The sequence below is a fragment of the Silene latifolia genome, chromosome 8 (genome assembly GCF_048544455.1).
Source record: "Silene latifolia isolate original U9 population chromosome 8, ASM4854445v1, whole genome shotgun sequence".
Lineage (NCBI taxonomy): Eukaryota > Viridiplantae > Streptophyta > Magnoliopsida > Caryophyllales > Caryophyllaceae > Silene > Silene latifolia.
In genome coordinates this window covers 12,566,950-12,594,268 of record NC_133533.1, presented here as the reverse complement: position 1 = coordinate 12,594,268, position 27,319 = coordinate 12,566,950, and the positions used below count along the sequence as shown (strand labels likewise).

At 35.0% G+C, this 27,319-nt stretch overlaps 5 protein-coding genes across 6 annotated transcripts; all 5 read right to left on the bottom strand.

Annotated features, from left to right (window-relative positions):
* Positions 1 to 27,319, bottom strand: LOC141594134 (uncharacterized). The gene is made up of 5 exons (XM_074414324.1): positions 27,208 to 27,319; positions 26,666 to 26,927; positions 6,049 to 6,749; positions 5,557 to 5,715; positions 1 to 503 (listed from the first exon to the last, which is right to left on the bottom strand). Exons 3-5 carry the CDS (start codon positions 6,421 to 6,423, stop codon positions 231 to 233), a joined length of 807 nt encoding a protein of 268 aa, XP_074270425.1. The 5' UTR covers positions 6,424 to 6,749; positions 26,666 to 26,927; positions 27,208 to 27,319; the 3' UTR covers positions 1 to 230.
* LOC141594713 (uncharacterized) lies at positions 11,043 to 12,590 on the bottom strand. The gene is made up of 2 exons (XM_074414711.1): positions 12,102 to 12,590; positions 11,043 to 12,005 (listed from the first exon to the last, which is right to left on the bottom strand). Exons 1-2 carry the CDS (start codon positions 12,588 to 12,590, stop codon positions 11,043 to 11,045), a joined length of 1,452 nt encoding a protein of 483 aa, XP_074270812.1.
* Positions 18,395 to 20,214, bottom strand: LOC141594712 (FBD-associated F-box protein At4g13985-like). The gene is made up of 3 exons (XM_074414710.1): positions 19,105 to 20,214; positions 18,798 to 18,953; positions 18,395 to 18,676 (listed from the first exon to the last, which is right to left on the bottom strand). Exons 1-3 carry the CDS (start codon positions 20,212 to 20,214, stop codon positions 18,395 to 18,397), a joined length of 1,548 nt encoding a protein of 515 aa, XP_074270811.1.
* Positions 20,931 to 23,094, bottom strand: LOC141594131 (putative F-box/LRR-repeat protein At5g41630). 2 transcript variants are annotated; one of them, XM_074414321.1, is made up of 4 exons: positions 23,018 to 23,094; positions 21,783 to 22,750; positions 21,536 to 21,666; positions 20,931 to 21,343 (listed from the first exon to the last, which is right to left on the bottom strand). In XM_074414321.1, the coding sequence occupies exons 2-3, from the start codon at positions 22,731 to 22,733 to the stop codon at positions 21,637 to 21,639; spliced, it is 981 nt and encodes a 326-aa protein (XP_074270422.1). In that variant the 5' UTR covers positions 22,734 to 22,750; positions 23,018 to 23,094; the 3' UTR covers positions 20,931 to 21,343; positions 21,536 to 21,636. The 2 variants fall into 2 exon arrangements, with proteins under 2 accessions (XP_074270422.1, XP_074270423.1); XM_074414322.1 differs by lacking the exon at positions 23,018 to 23,094 and adding an exon at positions 22,865 to 23,006.
* LOC141594133 (F-box/FBD/LRR-repeat protein At5g56420-like) lies at positions 24,935 to 26,964 on the bottom strand. Its single transcript, XM_074414323.1, has 3 exons — positions 25,993 to 26,964; positions 25,512 to 25,670; positions 24,935 to 25,388 (listed from the first exon to the last, which is right to left on the bottom strand). Exons 1-3 carry the CDS (start codon positions 26,908 to 26,910, stop codon positions 25,116 to 25,118), a joined length of 1,350 nt encoding a protein of 449 aa, XP_074270424.1. The 5' UTR covers positions 26,911 to 26,964; the 3' UTR covers positions 24,935 to 25,115.

Genomic DNA, 27,319 nt, shown 5'->3' with positions numbered 1-27,319 from the left:
TTCCTCCAATCGATGATTAATGAGATGTCATACAATATCGTTTTATTTTCATCTCTATTTTAATCAGGTGTGAGGGTCGTCTTAGGTTAAGACAGTCTTAAACAAGAAATGGTGTTTCCGAATAGTCCTACGTCATATTGGTAAATCATAAGTTCAGAAACACTACAACTCAACCATGATACATGATCAGAACCTCTAGTCATACTATCATATACAGAGTACAATGCTTGTCAAGCAAAGATTACCCTAGCACTTGGTGAGGCCTTCGGGAAGCTCGCCAACTTCTTAACAAAGTCAAGCACTTCTGCTTCCGTCAATCGACGTTTCATGGGAACAATTACTAATTTGTCCAAGGCAGCTGCACTTTTGAGCAAGAGGTTTACAAGTTGAAGCTGACTCATCCAAGATTTCTCATAGCCATGCATTGTGATGGTCTTAAGTTGTGGTGTCACATACGAGGAAGGACGTTCTACTCGGAGCAAATCGGCACTGGCTTTGAAATCCTAATAATATAGAAGAGAAAAGACTAACTGTTAATTTGAATCTGCGTTACTCAGACACGCCGACACGTGTCGACGTGCCGGACACGGCTATTTGGGGTGAATTTTCATGTTTTGTGGTCTAAATTGAAGTGTCGAAGTGTCGTGTCGTGTCAGACACTGACACGTGTCTGACACGCGACACGGCAGTTAAGTGAAGTGTCGGAGTAACATAGATTTGAATAGGCTAATAAATCATCTACATAATATCGCACATTCTTATATGAAACGATATGAGAGAAAATTAATCATTTGATATGTGGAGTGGTCACTCAATAAGTTAAACGAGTATTATATAAGACTTAGGTTTTGATTGTTAATCGAATATATTATTTACCAAGGATCGATACATGTATTTATATGTATTACAAAGAGGAGAACTTAACCTAATTCCAGAGATATAAGAAATATACACTTTCCAAAGGTACAATATTTACTTAATCTTTGTCTTGGAGAATAAGGCAGGATCTTGAGGAATAATCTTTTCCTTAGTTGAGTCGATATGGTTAATACGCCCCCTCAAGATGGACGTCCTAGGAAGGAGGCCAATCTTGCCACGTAATTCTTGAAAATGACTTCGGGACAGGGGCTTGGTGAGAGCGTCAGCTAGCTGATCTTTGCTTGCAACGTGTTGAATGCGGATCGTACCAAGCTGGATATGTTCACGGACAAAGTTGAAGGAAATGGCCATATGCTTCATGCGAGAGTGAAAGACTGGATTTCGAGCATAAAGAGTGGCTGAGATATTGTCACAGAAAATTGCTGGTGGTGCCGTGACATTGAGGTGAAGCTCAGTAAGCAGGTTTCGAAGCCAAAGGAGTTCGGTTGTGACGGTTGCGACAGAGCAAAACTCTGCCTCAGTGGTTGATAGAGCAACGCCTTTCTGTTTCTTGGAGGACCATGAAATGGGGTTTCGTCCAAGATAGACAATGTAGCCAGAGGTTGAGAGGGAGGTGTCTTTGTCGCCACCATGATCAGCATCGCAGAATGCATGGAGTCGAAGTGGGGTTGAGCGATAAATTTGAATGCCAAGGTCGATGGTTCCATGGAGGTAGCGCAGAAGCCGTTTGAGCGCAGTCCAATGGGTGATAGTAGGATGATGAAGGAACTGGGCAAGACGATTTACAGTGAAGGCAATGTCAGGTCGGGTTAGTGACAGATATTGTAAGCTCCCGACTATAGCACGGTAGTCGGGTTCGTTGTGAATGGGGTTGTGATCCTCACGGTTTAATCGAGGTTCGAGAGCCCTAGGGGTAGAATTTGGTTTGGCTTCTAACATGTGATATTTGTCTAAAATATCTGTAATGTATTTTGATTGGTTTAAGTGCAATCCAAGCGAATTTGGAGTAACTTCGATGCCTAAAAAATAAGAGAGGGGACCAAGGTCCTTTATTGAAAAACGATTGGATAATGTAGCAATGAAGGTTTGTAATTGGTTAGGATGGGGTCCAGTGACGATAATATCGTCAACATAAACTAAAATGTAGATACAGGAGGTTGGAGAATGTAAGGTAAATAGGGAAGAGTCAGATAGTGATTGTTGAAAACCATAGGTGAGAAGGAACGATTTTAACTCGTTGTACCAAGCTCGAGGAGCTTGCTTTAAACCGTATATAGCTTTGCTTAATTTGCAGACATAATCGGGTTTCGTTGGGTCAACAAAGTCAGGTGGTTGGGTCATAAAAACATTATCAGTCAGATTACCTTGTAAAAAGGCGTTATTGACATCGAGTTGTCGGAGAGACCAAGATTTGGTGACAGCGATAGCTAAGACTAAACAAACTGTGGTGGGCTTGACTACTGGACTGAAGGTTTCACTATAATCAATGCCGGGTCTTTGATGAAACCCCTTCGCAACTAGCCGGGCTTTATGTTGCTTAAGAGTCCCGTCAGGGTTGAACTTATTTCGAAAAACCCATTTGCAACCTATGACATTTTGGGTCGAGGATCGTGGGACAAGATGCCACGTTTGGTTTCGTTCAAGAGCGTTGAATTCTTCTTGCATGGCGTGACGCCATTGAGGAAGAATTAAAGCTTGTTTGACGGTATTGGGAAGATGGTCATGGGTCGAAACATGAGCTAGATTGTTGGCATAGCGAGGGTTGGGTTTTCTAATATTGTTTACTAGGCGAGTAGTGATGGTTCGAACAGGTGGTTGTGAGGAGGTTGTGGTTGTCGGTGGAGAGGGGTCGATGGTAGGTGGTGCAGCGGAAGTGGAAGGTTGTGCCGAGTTGGTGGGGTCAGCGGAAGAAGAGGGTGCGGGAATGGGAGTGGAGTGTGCAATTGTGGTTGGATTTGATGCGGGTGTGGAGGGTCTAGGAGTGCGCCTAGTGTAAACGATAGTGACGGGTTTGGAGGAGCCAAAAGTGGTCTGTGATGGTGATGTTGGTGGAGTGTCGGGGTGAGGAAGGAGAGGAATATGAAGCGAGCACCAGTCATCCAGTTTAGTTGTAGGTGAAGGAGACGGGTCGGTTTTGCGAAGTGGATATTCATCATCGATAAATTTCACATGGCGAGACGTATAAATTCTATGGGTTTTGGGGTCTAGACAGTGATAGGCACTTTGGGTTGTCGAATAACCAATGAATATGCAAGGTATGGAGCGATCTTCGAGCTTGTGTTTGGTGTAAGGTCGAAGCCACGGGTAACAAAGACAACCGAAATTGCGTAGGTTATTGTAGTCGGGTTTTAGGTTGTGCAATTTAAAGAATGGTGAGTCTCCTTGTAGGGTTTTGGTTGGTAGACGATTGATGAGATAAACTGCCGTGCTAAATGCAAACGGCCAATAGGATATGGGTAGGGCCGCGTGATGTAGCAAGGCAAGGCCGGTTTCGACAATGTGACGATGGCGTCTTTCGGCATAGCCATTATGTTCTGGGGTATGGGGTGGGGTAGTGAGGTGGGATATGCCTTCATTTAGAAGTGAGTGATTTAATTTGATATATTCGCCGCCATTGTCTGAGAAGAAGCGACGTATGGGTCGATTGAAGTATTTTTCAACGAGGGCCTTGAATTGGTTGAATACTTGCGTAGTTTCGGATTTTCGTTTTAATGGATATAGCCATACATATTTTGTATAATGGTCTACAAAGATGACGTAATATTTGTAGTGGTCGCGAGATGGAGTTGGACTAGTCCATAGGTCGGAAAATAATAGGTCTAACGGTGCATTCGACGTGAGAGTTGAAGTTTTGAATGGCAATTTCTTGCTCTTCGAAATACAACAAGCATGACAGTAATCTAAATCATTCGTTTGCGAAAATAAATTTTTATTGATAAGTTTGAGTACATCGTTTGAGGGATGCCCTAACTTATGATGCCACGATTTTTGCGTGGTTCCTTTTTTGATAGCCGCGAGATGCACGGGTTGGGGGGGGGGGGACACCATTCATACGTCCCCTGACTTGCTCGGCCCTGAAGGAGAAGCTTCCCGGTTTGCAGGTCCTTTACAAAAAACGAATTGTGGGTAAATAAAACATAAGCATTATTATCGTTGCATAGTTTGGAAATTGAAATAATATTGCGCGAAATCTTTGGCACATGAAGAACATTGTACAAATTGAGATTATGAAGAGTAAATGAACCTGTATTAGCAACGTTGAGAGTGGAGCCGTCACCAATAACTAAGTCATCGAGGCCGTCATAAGGTGAATGAAAGGCCAAGGTGTCGAGGTCATGGGTAAGGTGATGGGAGGCACCACTGTCGAGTAGGAAATTTTGGTTGGGGTGGGGGTTGCGATAGTTGGCGAGATGGGCATGAGGCTGGTTTTGGGGTTGGCGATATGCGGGTTCAGGAAACACGAGGTTTGGGAATAGCTTGCGAAAGAGAGGGCAGTTAGAGATTACATGACCGGTTTCGCGACACCACTGACATCGGCCTTTGAAAGGACGAGGGGCAGCAGTATTGGCGGGGTTGGGTTGGTTGGAGTTATAAGAGTAGGAGGGTGTGGTGTTGGGACGCTGCTGGCCACGGGTGTAGGACTGGTTGTGGCGATAGGCGGGGTTGGCGGATGGAGCAAAGTGATTCGAGGTGGGTTCATGTTTCATTATAATCTTATGTTGGAGGAGTTTTTCGTGAAGAGCCTCGAAGGTAATTGGTGTATCTCGAGCTCGAACAGTGGTTATGACAGGTTTGTAGGACTCGTAATCGAGACCTTTAAGTACTTGTGCAATAACGTCCTCAGGGTCGATGGTTTTACCCATGAGTGCGAGTTGGTCGACACAAATTTTGATAGAATTCATGTATTCAGAGATGGTTTGATCGGTTGTTTTCGCGAGAGAATCAAAGCGTTGTTTTAATTGCATTATGTGAGCTCTCGAGGGGTTAGCGTATGTTTGGGCAAGGAGGTCCCATGCCTCACGTGCGGTTTTGGCGCGAACAATTAAGGGTTGGATGGCAGAGGTGAGGGTACCCATGAGGGCACCAAGGATTAGACCATCTTGCTTAAGCCAAGTCAAGTAGGCCGGGTTGGGTTGGTCTTTTTTGTCGGCAGTGGTAATTGCTGGTGGTGGTGGAGATTCGGTTCCATCGACAAAGCCAAGGAGACTAAAGCCGAAGAGGATATTGAGTAGTTGAAAGCGCCAAGCGGTGTAGTTAAGAGGGTTCAATTTGACACAATGGTTGAGGTTGAGAGAGGTTAAGGGTTTGGTGTTTTCGTGTGGGTTGGGAACATTGGTGTCGGTGTGTGGTGCAGTCATGGTGATGGCGGAAGGTAAGGTGGTGGAGCGTTTGAATGTTGCTGGGCGTGGACGAAGAAGGAGGTTGGATCGATGGCCTTTTGATACCATATAAGACTTAGGTTTTGATTGTTAATCGAATATATTATTTACCAAGGATCGATACATGTATTTATATGTATTACAAAGAGGAGAACTTAACCTAATTCTAGAGATATAAGAAATATACACTTTTCAAAGGTACAATATTTACTTAATCTTTGTCTTGGAGAATAAGGCAGGATCTTGAGGAATAATCTTTTCCTTAGTTGAGTCGATATGGTTAATATATTACACTTACTTCTGTGGTGTATATAACGAGTTCTTCCAAGTGGTTTAAACTATTCATCAAATGATAAACGCCTAAGAGGCAGCTTTCACAGAAGTCCTGCAATTCGAGAACAATACGCCTCCATTTACATTCTAACAACGGCAAATTTTGTATCTCATCGAGGAATTCCTGAAATGGAACGGAATGGTCATTAGTAATCTCAATCAACGCCATATATACGAAGTATATAGCAATAAGTCTAGTGATAAGCAGTAAAGAAAGATTGATAGAAATATCATAATCCAAGAATTATCAGATACTCGGGTTCTCTTTTTTCGGACTAAATTTTAATTCTCTTAATTTAGTTAAGTTCAATTCTGTTTAGTTCAATTCAGATACTCAGTTTGAAAGAACAAGACTTTTAACTCAATTCTTGAGTACCACTATGATCAGTAATTACGGAAAAGCTATCATTTATCGAAAACATCATGACAATCGAAAAAATATAGGAGAAGAACATACCTTAGAAGCATCACATGATAATTGAAAAACTTCAATACCTTTAAACCTTCCTACCAACAATTGATTTATCGTAGGTACTTCGTCGTCAAAATTCATGAAAAAGTTCAAATTTTTGATGTAGATGTTGTGGACAGATGAAACATCAATGATATCCAGTAGCCAACCATTATTAATTTCCAAATACAAATTTTGGAGGTTGGGGAAGTAAAGCAACAGAGGACGACTCCATTGATCTTCGTCCATAAGAACAAGCCATAATTTATCAATATTTGGAGCAATTAAACTCAGCTTTTTCATCCCAAAAGGATTTGCAATAATGAGTTCCTGTAACGACGGGCATCCAGATATAAATCTTTGGAAATTTTCATCAGTCATCCAAACATGGCTAAGTGACAACTTCTTTAAGCATCCTAAGTCGACTTGAAATTCTCCCTCATATGACAAGAATCGAGTTCAAGTGTGACAAGAGATTGACTCGTGAACTTAGGCAAGATCGAACTGGTACCAAAGTCATTGTTGCATTCATCAGATATTTTGATTTCCTTGGCTTGTCGACACAATGCAAACTTCGACCACATACTTATATCAGGACCAGCCATTTGTCTTTCATAAAAAGAGTCGAAATCAATACAAACATGAAATCTATCAATGCAAAGGTTTTGATGAAGTATGAGCACATTGCGGACAAAACGACAGAACCACTCAATATGTTTGCTATTGCATTCCCAACGACAGAAATTGTTAAGGTATTCACTCATGTCAAACTCAAGGGTATGAATAAAGGTCCAAAGGTTTCCGAAGCGACGAAGTAAAACAGTTCTAACAGCATCAATGATTGCAAACTTCAGGGATGCATAGGAATTATCCTTAAAATAAAAGACGTCGTAAACTTATATGTGACTAGCTTGTATTCCGACTCGAGACTCGTATGACCCGACCATAATCGACCCGTCTGTATTCTAGCCCGACTTGGGATCCAACCCGCCCGGCCTGTTTGACAAGTCTACACGTACGACTAAATGAACTAGATTATGTGTGTGTGTGTTCTCACATGCGGGCATTATATATGGAATAATGGGTGTTGGGTTTTTGGGTGGACGAGTCGTTGCCATGGTCCTAACCCCATAACCCGTCATCATGTGAGTTTTTTGCCATTAGATAAGGAATTTAATACGTGGTTAAGTCTAAGGATAATTTTGTTCTTAGTTCGGATTGTTAAGTTGTTATGAAACTTATTTACTCTAATATCATATCATCCATTTGTGTCCTCTTGCTAATGTTATTATGGAGTGCAAAGAACTCCTAAAAACCTCTTCATATTAAAGATTCTATTGGCAAAAAGATTGACAAACTTAATCGCTGACTCGCTTGTCCGTTTCTCGATTCAAGACTAGTCTTCATGTGATGGAAACTTCCGTTGACATAGTGCACCAAACTTTGTTAAGTCCCTATGTAAAATAGATTGTCCTAATGTAATTTTATCGCCCAACCCGCCGCCCTAATGTATTTTGTAAAGTTGGCTTCCTTTAATTAATCTCGTACTTTTTCGCCAAAAAATAAAAATAAAAATTACAAGTTCGAGCATGATCGAGTTGTTAGTCTCTTTGATTGTTTTAAATAACTAGATGAGTAATTGAACATGCCATGCTATTTGTGTTTTGTTATTTAGGTATTAAATGTTAGTTTATTAAATAAAATATGGATTTAAGAATTAGATGATGAAGTGTTTGTGTAATAGATAACAAAAGAAAAAGGCGTCAAAAGTCATAGGAGCAATGACGTTATGACGGAAGTTGTCAAATTGTATTCTGGGAAAGAAAAAGGTGAACACAGGGGTCCCATTTGTAGAAACTTAAAATTAGGGGTACCATGTGTAATCTATCAAAGTTCAAGGTTACCATGAGAAATTTTCAATATTATAATGATATACTTAATCAAATTTTCATTTAAAAGAGAGAGATATCCGTACCAATAAAACAATAAAGGGGTATTATTTTTTAATTGTTATTTTATTGCCACGCCATCAAACATAACGTCTATTTAACAGCCTTTATATTAGGGGGTACCATGGGCAAAAAAATGGAACTTCAAGGATACCATAGGCAGATTCTTAAAAGTAGGGGTAACATGGAAAATCTGACAAAATTAAGGGGTACCACGGAAAATTTCCGTATCTCAATTATGATAAAAAAATGAAGAAAAACAACGACAAATATTAATGGAGAGTACTTGATCATATTATTAAATTTAAATATAACTATTAGATATAATGAGTAACAATTAACCGTATTCGGTATTCGGGATCTGGTTGAATGTCGAACTAAGTGCAAAAAAGATGGTGTAATTCTGAGTATGTTATTTGTCCCACATTGAAAAACAATGCAGATTTGATGATATACTACGTATAAATAGTAGAATTGTCCCACATCAGAAAAATAATCCAAGTTTGGTGAATATATTACTTATAAATAGTAGAATTGTCCCACATCGAAAGATTAGTATAAGGTGGGGTGATTATATGATTATAAATAAGAGTTACCCCATGTATATATTAATCTTTTATTTTTTTTGAAAGAGATATTTTAATAATATGTAAACAAATCATTAGACATAGAATGTAAACATTAAACCCTTATGTTTTTTTTTGCATTATAAATAAGTTAATTACCCCGTTGCAACGCACGGGCATTCAAACTAGGTACCACACAAACTAGTTTGAATGCCCGTGCGTTGCAACGGGGGTAATTAACCTATTTATAATGCAAAAAAAAATGTTATAAGGGTTTAATGTTTACATTCTATGTCTAATGATTTGTTTACATATTATTAAAATATCTCTTTCAAAAAAAATAAAAGATTAATATATACGTGGGTTAACTCTTATTTATAATCATATAATCACTCCACCTTATACTAATCTTTCGATGTGGGACAATTCTACTATTTATAAGTAATATATTCACCAAACTTGGATCTTTTTCTGATGTGGGACAATTCTACTATTTATACGTATTGTTTTTCAATGTAGGACAAATAACATACTCAGAATTACACCATCTTTTTTGCACTTAGTTGGACATCCAACCAGATCTCGAATACCGAATACAGACAATTGTTACTCATTATATCTAATAGTTATATTTAAATTTAATAATATGATAAAGTACTCTCCATTAATATTTGTACGTTGTTTTTCTTCAAAAAAAATTTAACATAATTTAGATACTGAAATTTCCCGTGGTACCCCTTAATTTTGTCAGATTTTCTATGTTACCCCTACTTTTAAGAATCCGCCTATGGTACCCTTGAGGTTCCATTTTTTTGCCCATGGTACCTCCTAATGTAAAGGCTGTTAAATGAACGTTATAAAATAACAATTAAAAAATAATACCCCCTTTATTATTTTATTGGTACGGATATCTCTCTCTTTTAAATGAAAATTTAATTAACTATATCATTATAATATTGGAAATTTCTCATGATAACCTCTTTGATAGATTACACATGCTACCATGGACGTTTGTTTTCTATTTTTTTTTATCATAATTAAAATATGTGCAAATGATGGGAACCTATACTCTAATGATAGAATATTTTTTAACACAATTCTAATTATATTATTTAAACGTAGTATATTTACCACACCTAAATTATTTTTCAATATGGGACATATAAAATCTATAAGTAGAAAATATAATGATATGAAATTTTAAGAGTTCTCCAAGACAATACTTAAGAGACTCAAAAGATTTTGGGTTGATGCCTAACTTTCAAGGATGCCTCATATTTATAATCTTAGAATCACCCACCTTATGCTATATTTCGATGTGGGAAAATTCTATTTTTTGTATGTAGTTTATTTATCACACGTATATTATTTTTCAATGTGGGACATATAACATACTATGAAATACACCATCATTAATATGGGCAAATTATATAAAGGCAATTGAAACCCTTAAGTTTAACTAAAGGTGAAATTAAGCCCCCTAAGTTTCATATGTAGCAATTAACCCCCTTAAGTTTAACAAAGGGTGAAATTCAACCCCTTTCAATTTCTCCTCAAAATCTCATGAGAAAATCAACTATTACCTTTTACACTCAGATTTTTATACGTATAAAAATAAGTATACAATTAAAGTATACGACACATACACTGCAGCACTTTCCTCTTTTATCCTCTAAGTCTAACTGAGTTTGACTAAACTCATTCTTTCTAAAGTTCTACATCTCCATCTCCCTCATTTCTCTGCTAAACACCAATTAATTTCTTGAGCTTGATTGTTTAACTACAAATCTCAATCAATAGAAGTGTAGGATAAAAAAAAACCGCAGAGAAAAACTCGTATCTTTAGTTTTCAATTACTTGATGAAGTAATCATCACTTTACATTCTCTGCCATGGCATCATGAATTGGGCAAAAAAGTTGTGGAATACAATTTGATGTTTGATCAACAATTGCTTGATGCATGTGATAGATCATAGCTCAAAGAATAGTTCGTACAAGAGTAAGATCTCTTTTCCCCTTTCTTCTTTTAGTTAGTCTTGTTTGAGACCGTCTTAACAAGTGAGAGTCATCTTAAGTTAAGACGATCTTAAATAAAAATTGGTGTTATGTTTAGTTAATATTGTTAATTTAATCGACTTTGTAAATTTGAAGCAGCCATTTTCTAGAGTTTGTTTGCTAAATCCCAAACTCCTGCCATAATTCTATCCCACTGTAAATTTGTTTAGATAAGAAAAGGGTAATAATGGAGCACTAATAATACTAGCAAAATGTTAAGAAACCAGTACATGAATTGGTATGCTAATTGAAGAAATCCTTCCATGTCTCATACACATATCAATTTTCATCAATCTAGGAAAAAAACGTGCCAAATGCAACATTTACGAAAAATGGAGATTAAAGCGGAATTCAGTTTTGATTGCAAAAAAAAAAAAAAAAAAAACGTGCCAACAGCAACATCTGTGGCAAATGGAGATTAAAGCGGGATTCAGCTTTGGTTGCTTTGTGACGGATTCACAGGTACCTTATATTTGCATGTGCGACTCTTATGACCTGGTTCCTTACAATTAGAGCATAGTTGTTTTCCGCCTTTTGGAATTCTATATGTATTTGTCTTGCTCTTGCGTTCCCCGTATGCTCTTTTCCTTTTGTTCGGAGGCCGTCCGTACTTGACTCTTGGATCACTTGGTAAAATTTCTCCTCCATCAATTTCCTGCCACATGCTTTGGCCATTTAATGGCTCCAAAGATAATGTATATGATGTCTCATAAGCTTCCTTACTATACCAAAATGACACATAGCTCTCTGGATTTTCATTCTTTGAGCAAATTGCTGCGGTTGCATGTTCACAAGGAATCCCATTTATATCCCAATATCTACAAGTACAAACTCTTTCATGTAGCTTCACTGCAAATGTGAGCATACTATTGTGAACATGTGCTACTTCATACACATTTTCACCCGCTTCTATAGCATTCCAGTTCCTTGTAGCTTGCATGTGATCATTTATTGTTGCTAGAACTCTAGGTGTAACAATGCCCTTACATTTATCAGCTTGTTTTTTCTTCTCCACCATTCTACACATAACCTTACGCCTTATTTCTTCTAGCATGGTTAAAATAGGTTTTTCTCTAGCTTCAAGGATCCATGAGTTGAAAGTCTCTGCCATATTATTGCAAGTAACCCCTGTACACGCCCATCTTTTATAGAAGCATCTACAAAATCTTGTAACATCTCTTGAACGCATTTCTAGATGTGCTTTTGGACTTTGTTGTTGTAACTCGCTCATTGCGTAATTGAAACCTTCCTCTGTGTATGATTTCACGGCTTTCCAAAATAGATTATGTAAAGGAGCACCTTTAACAACCTTAATCCAGTTAGTGAAAATGTGTCGTGCGCATAATCTATGCTCGACTTCAGGTAACAAGTCAGCAATTGCAGGCAACAAACCCTGGTTTCATTTTTGAATAAAATTTTAATAGTATTACCTAGAAAATATATCAATTTGTATGAGATAAAAAAAAAAGATAAGATACCACAAGCGTACCTTTTGTTGATCAGATAATAAAGTCCAATTTTCACCAGTTTGAATTTGTAGATCCTCTATAAGATGTCTAAGAAACCAAGACCAACTCTCTTTAGATTTCGATTCTACTGACCCATGCGACGGGAACATTTGATTGTTAGCATCCCTAGCAGTGGCACATAATAGCTCGCCTTTACAATAACCTTTGAGAAAGGCGCCATCTAAACCAAGTATTCTTCTACAACCATCCATGAATCCTTTCCTTATAGAAAGAAAGCTTATATAGAACATATGAAATTGAGGAATTGAGCGTGATATATGAGGCTTCAGGGCTAAAAAAACACTAGTACCCTTATTGGATCTCGTCAATTCATGCATATAATTTCTAAGGGAACCATATTGTTTTTGTACTACCTTTGCACAAGCGGACAATGCATTTTTTTTAGCACGAGAAGCTTGCCATCTATCAATTTTTACACCATATGTGTCTTCGACGTCTTTCATGAACATTTTCAATTTCCATGTAGGATGTTTAAGGAGCTTATCTTGGTATTCTTCAGCAAAAAAATTAGCATTGGCCCTTTTATTGATCTTAGTTGGCGCACAGGTATGAACGTCTTTGATAAATCGTATTTGCAAGCATCCATACTCTTTTGTATATCTGGCGCTTATTTTCCATTTGCATCTTGGATAAGCTTTGCACTTTACGAGCACCCTTGTTGGTTCATTATGGCAGTAGTTCCATGCTTTGTTTGTTTGACAGCTGTAGTAAATTAGTGCTTTTCTAAGCACGTCTACTTTGTCAAATAATTGCCCTAGTTCAAAGTTTACCGACCCGAATGGTGTGTTATGATCATACATAGGCCACTGAGCTTTGTCATGAATTTCAATATTCTCCTCGTCATCGCTTATGCTCAAAGGGCCTTCGTCATCCGAATCTCTTTCGCATAACTGTTGCTGGCAAATTACCTCATAATCATCTTCATCTTTACCCCAGTAATCATCCTTTACTCCTTTGACCCTCTGATCTCTTACTTCCTTATGCTCGGTGTTCTGATTTTTACCCGAGTTATTTCTCATGGAAATCCAGTGTTTTTTTTTTCTCTTGTGCGTCGATAAATTCTTCATCACTACTACCCGCTTCTTGGTCATGAATAACCTCTTCGGGCTCACTCCAACATATTTCCTCATCATCAGAATCTCCACTAACATTCTCAATTCTCTCTATATTATTAGTAACCCTTACTTGCACTTGAGAATTGCTTTGTGGATTAATCTCATTCGAGAAATCAGCCCCCACATTCATATCTTCGAGAGGCTCCCCATCAAAATACAGTTCAATAGCCCCATGTTTAGCCCCTTCCACTTGCAACTCCTCTATGGTTTCTACATCGCATAATAGTTGCATACCCACTCCTTTAACGAGATAAAAACATATTGAGTCTCGGTGACCATAAATCTTCTCAGCCATGTCTTCTACTCTTTTTAAAGTTAACTCAAAGATATCCAAGGTGTACTGAACAGACGATCCACCCACATACTCAATAGTGTTATCTATGGCCGATAACTTTCCCCCATAATTACAATTGCAAGTAACGATATTTGCAGAGGTATCATCTATCAACAAAAGTATAAAACAATATCTCAAAATTTGTTCAAGTGTTTGGAGTATTTTAGCAATAAATATATCATTTAGCCTGTTTTAGCAACGTATCATTTAGCCACAACTATTCTAAATTGTTTTCTTGTATTTTTTCTATGTAGCGAGTAATTTAGCTTTAATGAAATGCATAACTCGTAGGTAAATTATCCTATAATCATACTTATGAATTTGTTGTTTCTTAACCCTAATTGTACACAGAGATATTCAAGCACACAAGAGCACACAACTGACTGCACATCAGAATTTCAAAGTAAAAGTAAGAAAGTAAATCGCAAATTTACCTTGAGTAAAAGTCGACATTGAAGGAGAAGAAGAAAGAGATTTAGATTTCCTCTGATGTATATATTGTGTATCTTAATCTTAATATCATCTGTATGTAACTTAGGTTTTTTTTTCCCATTGTGTATATCAGTATTTGAAGTAGTTGAATAGTCATGTATAATTTAATTGTATACTTATTTTTATACGTATAAAAATCTGAGTGTATAAGGTAATAGTTGATTTTCTCATGAGATTTTGAGGAGAAATTGAAAGGGGTTGAATTTCACCCTTTGTTAAACTTAAGGGGGTTAATTGCTACATATGAAACTTAGGGGGCTTAATTTCACCTTTAGTTAAACTTAAGGGTTTCAATTGCCACTTTCGCGTATATATATATATACTCTAATGATAGCATTTCTTACCATGAATCTAATAATATTATTTTCATAATATTTTTACCGACATTATTTTGCCAAATGAAATGTAAAAGTTTTTATATAAAAATTAAAAACATCACTTGAATATAAAATAAGAAATAATGAGTATATATTATAATAACTAAAAGATTTTCCAAAGATTAACTTAAGTTAGAAATCATTATTGTAGAGACAGTAATACAAACTCTTTTAAGAGCACTCTCTGACAATACTTAAGAGAATCAAAAGATTTTGGGTTATGACTTCTATTTATAATCATAAGATCACTCTGCCTTATGTAATCTTCCGATGTGGGACAATTCTAATATTTATACATAGTATATTCACCAGATTTACATTACTTTTCAATGTAGGGCAAATAACATACTAAGTACACCAAATTTTTTTTGCACCTACTTTGACATCAACCCGATTTAATAATGAGAAAATACAATACAATACAATCTACACTCTAATGATAACATTTTTTTGTCACAATCTAATTATATAATTTTCATACGATATTTTTTTGTCAAATGAAATATAAAGTTTTTATATCAAAATTATAAACATCACTTTAATATAATATAGAAAATGTATATATATGTGGGACAGTTCTATTATTTATACATAATATATTCATCACACCTACATTATTTTTCAATGTGAGATATATATCATAAAAGTACATATCTTTTATATCAACAAATTTTGGGTTAATACCTAAGTTTCAAGGATGCCTCATATTTATATTTATAGAATCACCCTACCGTATACTATTATTTCAATGTGAGATACATAATTTAATTATTTAGACGTAGTATGTTCATCATGCCTACATTATTTTTCAATGTGAAAGATATAACATACCAAAAAATACATGTCTCTTCTTAAAAAAAGCTAATATTGTATACATATTATTTTTCTTTGAAGGTAAAACCACTTAGTCTCGATCATTAGATAGGGATCTCTACATCGTACATATAACGACTCATTAACGCTCTATTACTGCATTCAGAAGACAACCATTAGTAAAATCTTTAGTACTGTGTCAGGAGACTACCATTAGTAAAATCTTTATTTTTTGAATTAGTAAAATCTTTATTTTTTGATTTTCTTGTTCATGTTCTTAACTCTTTGCAAGGTAGTTCCCTGCAACGATTTTCATTTATTTTTTATATCATATCGTAGATAATGATAGAAAATCTTAAGAGCTCTTTAAAACAATAATTATGAGACTCAAAATTTTTTGGGTGAATACATAAGTTCCAAATATGCCTCATATTTATAATCATAGGATCACATCACCTTATACTAATCTTTCGATGTGGGACAATTCTAACTATTTATATGTAGTATATTCACCACTCCTATTTATTTTCCAATGTGGGACAAAACATACTAAAAAGTACACAATTTTACGTATTAAGAAGTACATCATTTTTAATATGTACAAATAATATGAAATCTATACTCTAATGATAGCATTTTTTTCCACAAAGCTAATTATATTATTTTCATAATTTTTTTAACGATATTTTTTTGCCAAATGAAATGTAAAAGTTTGATATAAAAATTGGAAATATCACTTTAATATAATTTAGGAAATACACATATTATAATAATTAAAAGATTTTCCACTTTATTTTTTACATCAAAATTTATACTTTCCTAAATTGATTTTTGATGATGTGGACGCTCTCAGATCGCTCGAAAAAACTCTCTTTTATATATACATCATCAAAAATAAATTTAGGAAAGTATAATTTTTGATGTAAAAAATAAAGTGGTGAATCTTTTAATTATTATAATATGTATATTTCCTAAATTATATTCAAGTGATATTTCCAATTTTTATATCAAACTTTTACATTTCATTTGTCAAAAAAATATCGTTAAAAAAATTATGAAAATAATATAATTAGTTTTGTGGTAAAAAATGCTATCACTAGAGTATAAATTTCATATTATTTGGACATATTAAAGATGGTGTAGTTCTTAATATATAAAATTGTGTACTTTTTAGTATGTTTTGTCCCACATTGGAAAATAAGTAGGTGTGGTGAACATACTTCATAAAAATAAGTAGAATTGTCCCACATCGAAAGATTAGTATAAGGTGGGCGATTCTATAATTATAAATAGGAGGCATACTTGGAACTTAGGCATCAACCCAAAACCCTTTGAGTCTCTTAAGTATTGTCTTGGAGAGCTCTTAAAAGTTCATATCATTATATTTTCTACCTATAGATTTTACATGTCTCATATTGAAAAATAATGTAGGTGTAGTAAATATACTACGTTTAAAATATACTACATTTAAATTATATAATTAGAATTGTGTTAAAATATACTACGTTTAAATTATATAATTAGAATTGTGTTAAAAAAATTCTATCATTACAGTATATAGGTTCATATTATTTGCACATATTTTAATTATGATAAAAAAAATAAAAAACAAATGTATGAATATTAATAGATATAATATGATATTTGCTTATTATTAAATCGGGTTGGATGTCGAATTAGGTTCAAAAAATATGGTGTACTTTTAAATATCTTATTCGTCTCACATTGAAAAATAATGTAGATGTGATAAACATACACTACGTATAAATAGTTGAATTGTCCCACATCATAAGATTATCATAAGGTGGGGTGATCCCATGATTATAAATAGGATTTATCCTTAGAACTTAGGTATCACCCCAAATATATTAAATCTCTCAAAGTAATACTTATTATATAAGAGACTTTAAACATAAACTTGAATTAAATGTTAAATTTTCAAAGTTGTAACATTTTTTTAGGTGTGAGAAAGATCGATAAAATGGTCAATATTATAACATATTTTAATTATGAAAAAAACAAAAAAAAAACGTATGAATATTAATAGATAATATAGTATTTGCTTATTATTAAATCGGGTTGGATGTCGAATTAGGTTCAAAAAAATATGGTGTACTTTTAAATTTGTTATTCGTCTCACATTGAGAAATAGTGTAGATGTGATAAATATACACTACGTATAAATAGTTGAATTGTCCCACATCATAAGATTATCATAAGGTGGGGTGATCCCATGATTATAAATAAGATTTATCCTTGGAACTTAAGTATCACCCAAAATATATTGAATCTCTCAAAGTATACTTATCATAAGTCGTGACTTTATATTCATTCGTTTGTTTTTTATTTATTTTTATCATAATTAAAATATGTGCAAATGATATGAACCTATACTCTAATGATAGTAGTATATTTACCACACCTATATTATTTTTCAATGTCGGACATATAAAATCTATAGGTAGAAAATATAATGATATAAACTTTTAAGAGCTCTCCAAGACAATACTTAAGAGACTCAAAAGATTTTGGGTTGATGCCTAAGTTCCAAGTATACCTCCTATTTATAATTATAGAATCACCCACCTTACACTAATCTTTCGATGTGGGACAATTCTACTATTTATATGTAGTATGTTCACCACACCTACTTATTTTTCAATATGGGACAAAACATACTAAAAAGTATACAATTTTTCATATTAAGAAGTACACCATCTTTAATATGTGTAAATAATATGAAATTTATACTCTAATGATAGCATTTTTTACCACAAAGCTAATTATATTATTTTCATAATTTTTTAAACGATATTTTTTTTGACAAATGAAATGTAAAAGTTTGATATAAAAATTGGAAATATGACTTGAATATAATTTAGGAAATATACATATTATAATAATTAAAAGATTCTCTACTGTATTTTTTACATCAAAAATTATACTTTCCTAAATTTATTTTTGATGATGTGAACGCTCTCAAATCGCTCGAAAAAACTCTCTTTTATATATATATATATATAGATTAGATCATTAATAAAGTTCATTTCCATTAGATTCGTAACAAAAAAACAAGCATAACTCTCATGTAGTCACATCGTCATACCTAAAGACTATACTTGTCAAGCAAAGATTACCCTGACAGTTGGCGAGGACATCTCGAAGCTTGAGACATGGTTAACAAATTCAACCTCCTCTGCTTTCTTCAATGACTTCACGGGGACAATTACCAATTTGTCCAAAGTAGCTGCGGTTTTAAGCAAGAATTCTATAAGTTGAAGCTGACTCGTCCAAGACTTCCTCCAGGACTTCGAATAGCCATGCAGGGTGATGGTCTTAAGTTGTGACGTCACACAGGGACGAAGATGTTTGATACGATCCAAATCGATACACGCTAGGAAATTCTAATTTCATATAGAATAAAAGACTAACCGTTAACTTAATAGACAGATGAATCGGTTAATATAGATTCGGACATTCTTATATGAAATCAAAGTTATCGTTCGACATGTATGAAAGACTTACCTTTGTGGTGTATATAATGAGTTCTTCCAATTGTTGTGAGCTTTCTATCAAATGATACATGCCCGAGAGGCAGCTTGCGCAAAAGTGATCCAATTCCATGACTACTCGCTTCCATCGACTTTGTAAAGCCTCCAATTCTATTGAATGGAGAAATTTCTGAAACGGAACAAATGGACATTAGTAATCTCGATAATTTAGCAATCAACACCATAATAGCAATAATTTCAGTTCCGTACAGTTCAATTCAGAAAAACCAAGACTTTAATTCAAAATAAAAAAGAAAGAGGAGAAGAATTAGTAAAATTACCTTAGAAGCATCACAGGATAGTTGAAGAACTTCAGTACCTTGTAACTTTCCGAACAACATTTGATTAATTGCGACTACTTCATCGCGATTGATATGGAAGGTTGAATAATTGACGTAGCAATCACGAACAGATGAAACATCAGTTATGTTTAGTAGCCAGACATCAAATTCCAAATACAAACTTCTAAGATTAGGGACGTTAAGTGACAGTTGATGGACAATGTTATAATAATCATCATCATTCTTCATAATAACAAGCGATAACTTATTAATGTTTGGAGCACTAAAACTTAAGTTATTCATCCAAAAAGGATTCACAATAACCAGTTCTTGTAACGAAGAGCATCCAGATACAAACCTTTGGAAATTTGCGTCACTCATACAAACATGGTTAAGTGACAACTTCTTTAGAGATACTAATTCGACTTGAAACTCTCCCTTGAATATGAAATAATCGAAATCAAGTGTAACAAGAAATTGACTCGTTAACTTAAAATTATTAGGGAAAATCAATCCTCGATTGTAATCATAGTTGGAGGTAGATAATCTGATTTCTTTAGCTTGTCTTATGTCTAACGCGGATCTCAAAAATACTCTTACATCAAACTCCTCCCTGTCGTTAGATCCTATACAAAGATGAAATATATCAATTGAGAGGTTTTTGTGAAGCATCAGCACATTGCGGACGAAAGAACAGAACCACTTAATATGAGGATTGCCAGTGTTTTTATAATCCCACATGGTTCTATGGTAATAATCATCCATGTCAGACATTGGAGAATCATAGTAATCATCCATGTCAGACAGCGGAGAATCATAGTAATCATCATCCATGTCAGATATCGGAGAATCATAGTAATCATCCATGTCAGATATCGGAGAATCATCCTGAAAGATTGCAAGGTATTCATCCATGTAAAACTTAAGAGAATGAACAAAGGTCCAAAGATTTCCAAAACGACGAAGTAAAACAGTTCTAACAGCATCTATTGTAGGCAGACATGAGAGAATGTTGATAATTACATCATCTGGCAATTCACTCAACCTATCTTGGCCGACATCAGCTTCATCTTTTGACGATACACGTTTTTGAGGTCTTGATTTCGTCATCGCTCTTAAATCTTAGGTCTGATTTGCCCTAATAACAAGTTTAGGAGATAGGGAAATATAAATAGTGTGCTCTAAATATTTCAGTAAAATACTTCTAATAATAGAATAATATCGGCTTGAGGATCAAGGAAAGCGTAATTTTACCTGATAAAGATTAGGGTGGTAGCTTTTATGGAAGGTGAATCGAATACTTGACCCGGCCCTATCCGTTGGTCGGGCCCGCCCCTTTTTGACTCAAAATTCCTTGTATATATACCCGACCTGTATAAATTCGTATTTTTTTTTTCAAGCCTGAAATTCACTTGGTTCCTATTTTAACCGATCCCTAGGTTAACGAACTCATACATAACCCGTTCGACCTTTCCAATTGATAAATATATGACTACGTATAATAGCAGACAAAGTATTAGGAATCGAATTCAAAACCCATCTCTCGCTGTTTTGATTCGTGATTGCAAACTCGCTGTTTTGATTCGTGATTGCAAACTCGTACTATTGGATGAATTAAACATTATGCATATATCTCACGCTATTTTAATCTCGTGCGTGGCATTTGCATTAACGCACACACGTCACACACAAACATCTGATATGAATGAGGCGACTCAATATAAGACATCAGAACATTTCGAGAATTTTTGGATCAATATTTGGCCTACAAACATCTACAATGACCACGAATGGTTGAAGATGAATCAAAATTGGTTCAGTCTAGACAAGACTAACAATTTGTTGAAGTAGATAAATAGCAAATGAATAAGTTTATATAAACGCGGGATGAAACCAAAATTAGTTGTCACATCGTTTTGTTATTCCTCGAATAGTTGCTATACTACGAAGTACAGATTGCTTGTCAAGCAAAGACTACCCTGGCACTTGGTGAGGCCCTCGGGAAGTTCGCAACATTCTTAACAAATTCAAGCTCCTCTTCTGCTTTTAATCGATGACCTTTCATGGGGACAATTACCAATTTGTCCAAGGTAGCGGCGCTTTTGAGCAAGAATTCTATTAACTGAAGCTGACTCCTCCAAGTTTTCCCATAGCCATGCAAGGTGATTGTCTTAAGTTGTGGCGTCACATAAGGAGAGGGAAGTTCTAGTCGGTGTAAATTCGTACAAGAATCAAAAGCCTGGTATTACATAGAGAAAAGACTTGCCGTTAATTAAGGAGGCAAATGAAAGAGTTTATATAGGAAATAAATATAATTGTTAGACCTCAACCATCACCGTAAAATTTTGGTTGAGATGGATCATCTATCTACATTCTTGTATGAACAACTTTGATTTCAGTTGCAAAGTGGTCACACAATAAATATACATACCTTTGTCGTGTATATATCGAGTTCTTCCAACTGTTTTAGACTTGTCATCAAATAATAGATCCCGGAAAGGCAGCTGTTAGAGAGCTCCTGCAATTCCAAAACTATACATCTTGTATTGCATGGAGGAATGGCTGAAATGGAAGGGAATGGACATTAAATTAGTAGTCACAATAATTTCTCAATACGTCGATACAAAAAGAGTTCTTTTCAAAAGAGAAAAACATGAGAAGAAAGGTGAAGTACATACCTTAGAAGCATCATTTGACAGTTGAAAAACTTCAATATTTTCAAGTTTTCCGAACATTTTCTTGATTGTAAATGATTCATCGTCATGTAAATTCACAGAAACATAAAAATATTTGACGTAGATATCGCGAACAGATGAAACGTCAATGATGTTTAGTTCCCAAATGTCGATTTCCAAATACAAACTAATAAGGTTGGGGAAATTAATCGAAAAAGAATTGACACACGTAAGAAAGAGAGATGATTGGACCTCACACGTAAGAAAGAGAGATAATTTTTCAATGTTTGGAGCACTAAAACTTAGGTCATTCGTCCAAAAAGGATCCTCAATAACCAGTTCTTGTAGAGAAGGACATCCAGATATAAATCCTTCGAAAATTTCATCACTCATATCAATCGAGTAAAGTGACAACTTCTTTAGAGATCCCAAATTAACTTGCAACTCACCCTCTAATTTGCAATTCTCGAGTTCAAGTGTAACTAGAAATTGGCTCGTCAAGTTACGCAAGATCGAACTGCAATCAATATAAAAATCACATTCATCACTTCCATTAGATAATCTGATTTCCTTGGCTTGTCTATCCAACGCAAACCTGAACCATTCACTCAGATCATCCACAGCCGCCTTGTCGAACTCTATACGAAGATTAAATGTATTAATGGACGGATTTTGGTGAAGCGTCAGCACATTGCGGATGAAACGACAGATCCAGTTATGTTGGGTTTTTCCCTTAATACCTAACTTGTCCCGAAATTCATCATAGTCAAAGTTAAGACTATGAATAAAGGCCCAAAGGTTTCCGAAACGACGAAGTAAAACAGTTCTAACAGCATCGATGATAGGCATACATGAAAGAATGCGCACAATTATTTCATCTGGCATTTCAGTCAACCTATCTCGGTCAACGTTCTCCTCTGACGAACGTATACCCTTTTTGGTCCTTGTTGTCATTGTTTTCAATTGATATCCTGATAACAAATTTAATATAACCAGCACAAAATAAGATTTAAAAAAATTATAAAAAGCGGTTATCAAAAAGACAAAAACCCATTTGCAAAAATTCTTGTATAAGGCCGTCTTACCAAAGAATTTGTGCCATACACATCAAATGACAACCCACTTCATGATAATCGCTAAGAAATTGTTGGAGAAATAAAATAGGAAGTTTTTGAATAATTTATTGGAGGGAATTGATCATCAAAATAAAGCATGAGGATGAAGAAGGCGCAGTTTACCTGATGAACAATGACGGTTTCCGAAGGAGACTATGATGGAACTAGGTTTGGTGCCAGACTCCCACCTCTAATTTATCCTCAAAATTTACTTTTATGAAATATAAACCTAAAGGTTATACTTGTCTAATTCTGGTCAAAAGTGCGGATCGACCCGGCCCGTACGACCAATCTCGGCCCGTCTCCCAACCCGGCCCGCGCCCGTCCTATATTTGGGTCGGTTCCGGGTCCCCAAATCTCAAGCCCGACCCATCCCAACCCGGACCCGCCCCTAAACCCGCTTAACGGGTCATCTTTAACCCGGCATGGCCAGCCTCGAGTCCTCGACCCGTCCCGACCCGTCCTCTATCTCGGGCCGGTTCCAGGTCTCACAAGTCAAACCCGACCCGCCCCCTGACCCGGACCGAATCCGGCCGACCCGCACCATTGACCAGCCCAAATATTCTATACATTTAACATTTACCACGGTTACTATTGTTTCTTTAAATAATTCTGCTACTAGTATTGGTGCCCGGCTTCGCCCGGGCTACCTCTACTTACCATTAAATTTTTTTTTCCATTAAATAAAATTACTTGAAGTTGTATAACACATAAATTTATCATTAATATATATTTCTATGATATATTCTAAAATTACGATAAAATAAATTTTGAAACAAATTCACTACTCCCGCTATTAATATTTTACTCTTATTAATGAAAAAATAGTAATAACATTTCACTACTTGCCCGTAATCATTGTTACTTTCACTACTCCCGCCGTAATTATTGTTATTGTCACTACTGCCGCATTAATATTGATAATTTCACTACTCCCGCCGTAATTATTATTACTTTCACTATTGGCGCATTAATATTGATTATTTCACTACTCCCGTTGTTGTTTCTACCACTTTCATTAATCTCGCTGATAATATTGTTACTTTTACTATATTCAAATGAGTGATTATTATCATATAACTATATCCAATGTTACTACAATTCTTTTCTTCACTGACGAAATTATTTTTACTACTTAGACATGCAATTTTAAAAGGATTATATATTTATATAAACATATTACATATATGCATTAAATCAAATCGAAAGAATTATGCAATATTATATATTATGAAATCTAACTTGAAATATTTATAACCTACTTATATTATATTTTTATATGTTAAATAATTAACATCTTTATACATCTAATAAACTATAAAGTTTAATAAAATTGCATAGATTTTAAATTTAATATATAATTTTATGATGATAATAATTAATACCATAAGTGTACATGTTTATACTAATTAATTATTTTATTTTAAGTAAATTGACCATCTTCTATAAATATTTAGGAAAATTACCAAGCATCTTTTTTCTTTTAGTCTCCTTGAAATTGACCATCTTAATTAATTATTTTATTTTAAGGAAATTGACCATCTTAAATAATTATTTTATTTTAAGGAAATTGACCATGTTTTAGTCTCTTACAAATGTTGGAAAATTACCAAGTTTCTATATAATTTAATTTTAACCCAAACTATATAATATTTGCATTGAGATCCCTTAATCGGGTCCATCACACGGTGCTAGTGATTTAAAACTATATAGTATAATTAATTTGTATAACTTTCTTTAATTACATTGAAGTCCCTTGGTTTCTGAATTTAATATATAGTATTGATTTTCACGGTTAAATTGACTACCTCAAATTTAACAAACTTTAGTCGACCTATTGGTCAACCTGGAACCCGCCTGCCTTTAATTCATTTTCTAGACAAAATTCCTTTATAGTAAGCCAAACCTGTATAAACCCACATTTTCCCAACCCAATTAATTATACACCCGACTTGTATTTTACCTGAACATTAATTTCAGGAATCTATGATGAGTCTAACGATCATTTGATTGATGATACAGGATTGCTGGCATACCGCATATGCAAACCCTTATAATAATCGAAATTTTATGGATTGCGGTACAGTCTTAAACAAGAAATGGTGTTTCCGAATAGCCCTACGTCATTTTGGTAAATCACAAGTTCAGAAACTCTACAACTCAATCATGATACATTATCAGATCCTCTAGTCATACTATCATATACAGAGTACTATGCTTGTCAAGCAAAGATTACCCTGGCACTTGGTGAGGCCTTCGGGAAGCTCGACAACTTCTTAACAAAGTCCAGCTCTTCTGGTTTCGTCAGATGACGTTTCATGGGGATAATTACCAATTTGTCCAAGGCAGCTGCACTTTTGAGCAAGAGTTTTACAAGTTGAAGCTGACTCATCCAAGATTTCTCATAGCCATGGATTGTGATGGTCTTGAGTTGTGGTGTCACATATGAGGAAGGAAGTTCTACGCGGAGTAAATTGTCACTGGCTTTGAAATCCTAATATTATAGAAGAGACAATACTAATCGTTAATTTGAGTAGGCTAATAAATCATATACATAATCTCGCACATTTTTATATGCATGAAACGATATGAGAAATTAAACGAGTGTTACACTTACTTCTGTGGAGTATATAACGAGTTCTTCCAAGTGTTTTAAACTATTCATCAAATGATAAACGCCTAAGAGGCAGCTTTCGCAGAAGTCCTGCAATTCAAGAACAATACGCCTCCATCTACATTCTAACAACTGCAAATTTTGTATCTCATCGAGGAATTCCTGAAATGGAACGGAATGGTCATTAGTAATCTCAATCAACGCCATATATACGAAGTATATAGCAATAAGTCTAGTGATAAGCAGTAAAGAAAGATTGATAGAAATATCATAATCCAAGAATTATCAGATACTCAGGTTCTCTTTTTCGGACTAAATTTCAATTCTCTTAATTTAGTTAAGTTCAATTCTGTTTAGTTCAATTCAGATACTTTCGGTTTGAAAGAACAAGACTTTAACTCAATTCGTGAGTACCACTATGATCATTTGATCAGTAATTACGAAAACATCATGACAATCGAAAAAATATAGGAGAAGGACATACCTTAGAAGCATCACATGATAATTGAAAAACTTCAATACTTTGAAACCTTCCTACCAACACTTGATTTATCGTAGGTATTTCGTCGTCAAAATTCATGAAAAAGTTCAAATTTTTGATGTAGATGTTATGGACAGATGAAACATCAATGAAATCCAGTAGCCAACCATTATTAATTTCCAAATACAAATTTTGGAGGTTGGGGAAGTAAAGCAACATAGGACGACTCCATTTATCAATATTTGGAGCAATTAAACTCAGCTTTTTCATCCCAAAAGGATTCGCAATAATGAGTTCATGTAACGACGGGCATCCAGATATAAATCTTTGGAAATTTTCATCAGTCATCGAAACACGGTTAAGTGACAACTTCTTTAGGCATCCTAAGTCGACTTGAAATTCTCCATCATATGCACAAGAATCGAGTTCAAGTGTGACAAGAGATTGACTCGTGAACTTAGGCAAGATCGAACTGGTACCAAAGTCATTGTTGCATTCATCAGATATTTTGATCTCCTTGGCTTGTCGACACAACGCAAACCTCGACCACATACTTATATCAGGACCAGCCATTTGTCTTTCATAACAAGAGTCGAAATCAATACAAACATGAAATTTATCAATGCAGAGGTTTTGATGAAGTATGAGCACGTTGCGGACAAAACGACAGAACCACTCAATATGTTTGTTATTGCATTCCCAACGACAGAAATTGTCGAGGTATCCGCTCATATCAAACTCAAGGGTATGAATCAAGGTCCAAAGGTTTCCGAAGCGACGAAGTAAAACAGTTCTAACAGCATCAATAATAGGCAGACATGAAAGAATGCGCACGAGTACATCATCTGGCATTTCACCCAACCTATCTCGGTCGACATTATCCTCTGACAAACGTATACGCTTTTGCGTCTTTAATGTCATGATTTTCAAGTGATAACCTGATCAAATATAACAGATTCATATTCATATATCCAATTGGTCTTTTGTGAGGCGGTTTTACATTAAGATACAAAAACGAATCCACCAGCACATAATATGGTTTAAAATTTTTAAAGAGCGGTTACCAAAAACTCGTTTGCACAAATTCTTGTGTCATACATCAAATGACACAAAAATTTGCGTCATACAACAAATGACAACCCAATTCATGATAATCATAGTTTATGGAATGAATTGAATATCAAAATAGAGCATGAGGATGAGGAAGAGGCAGTTTACCTGATGAACAATAAGTGTTCCTTTGATACTGGTTCTTGTCTTGGAAAAATACAAACCTAAATGAATTTTTCGGATTTGGTAGCAGTTGGTAAATTAATTAGATCTGCAAACG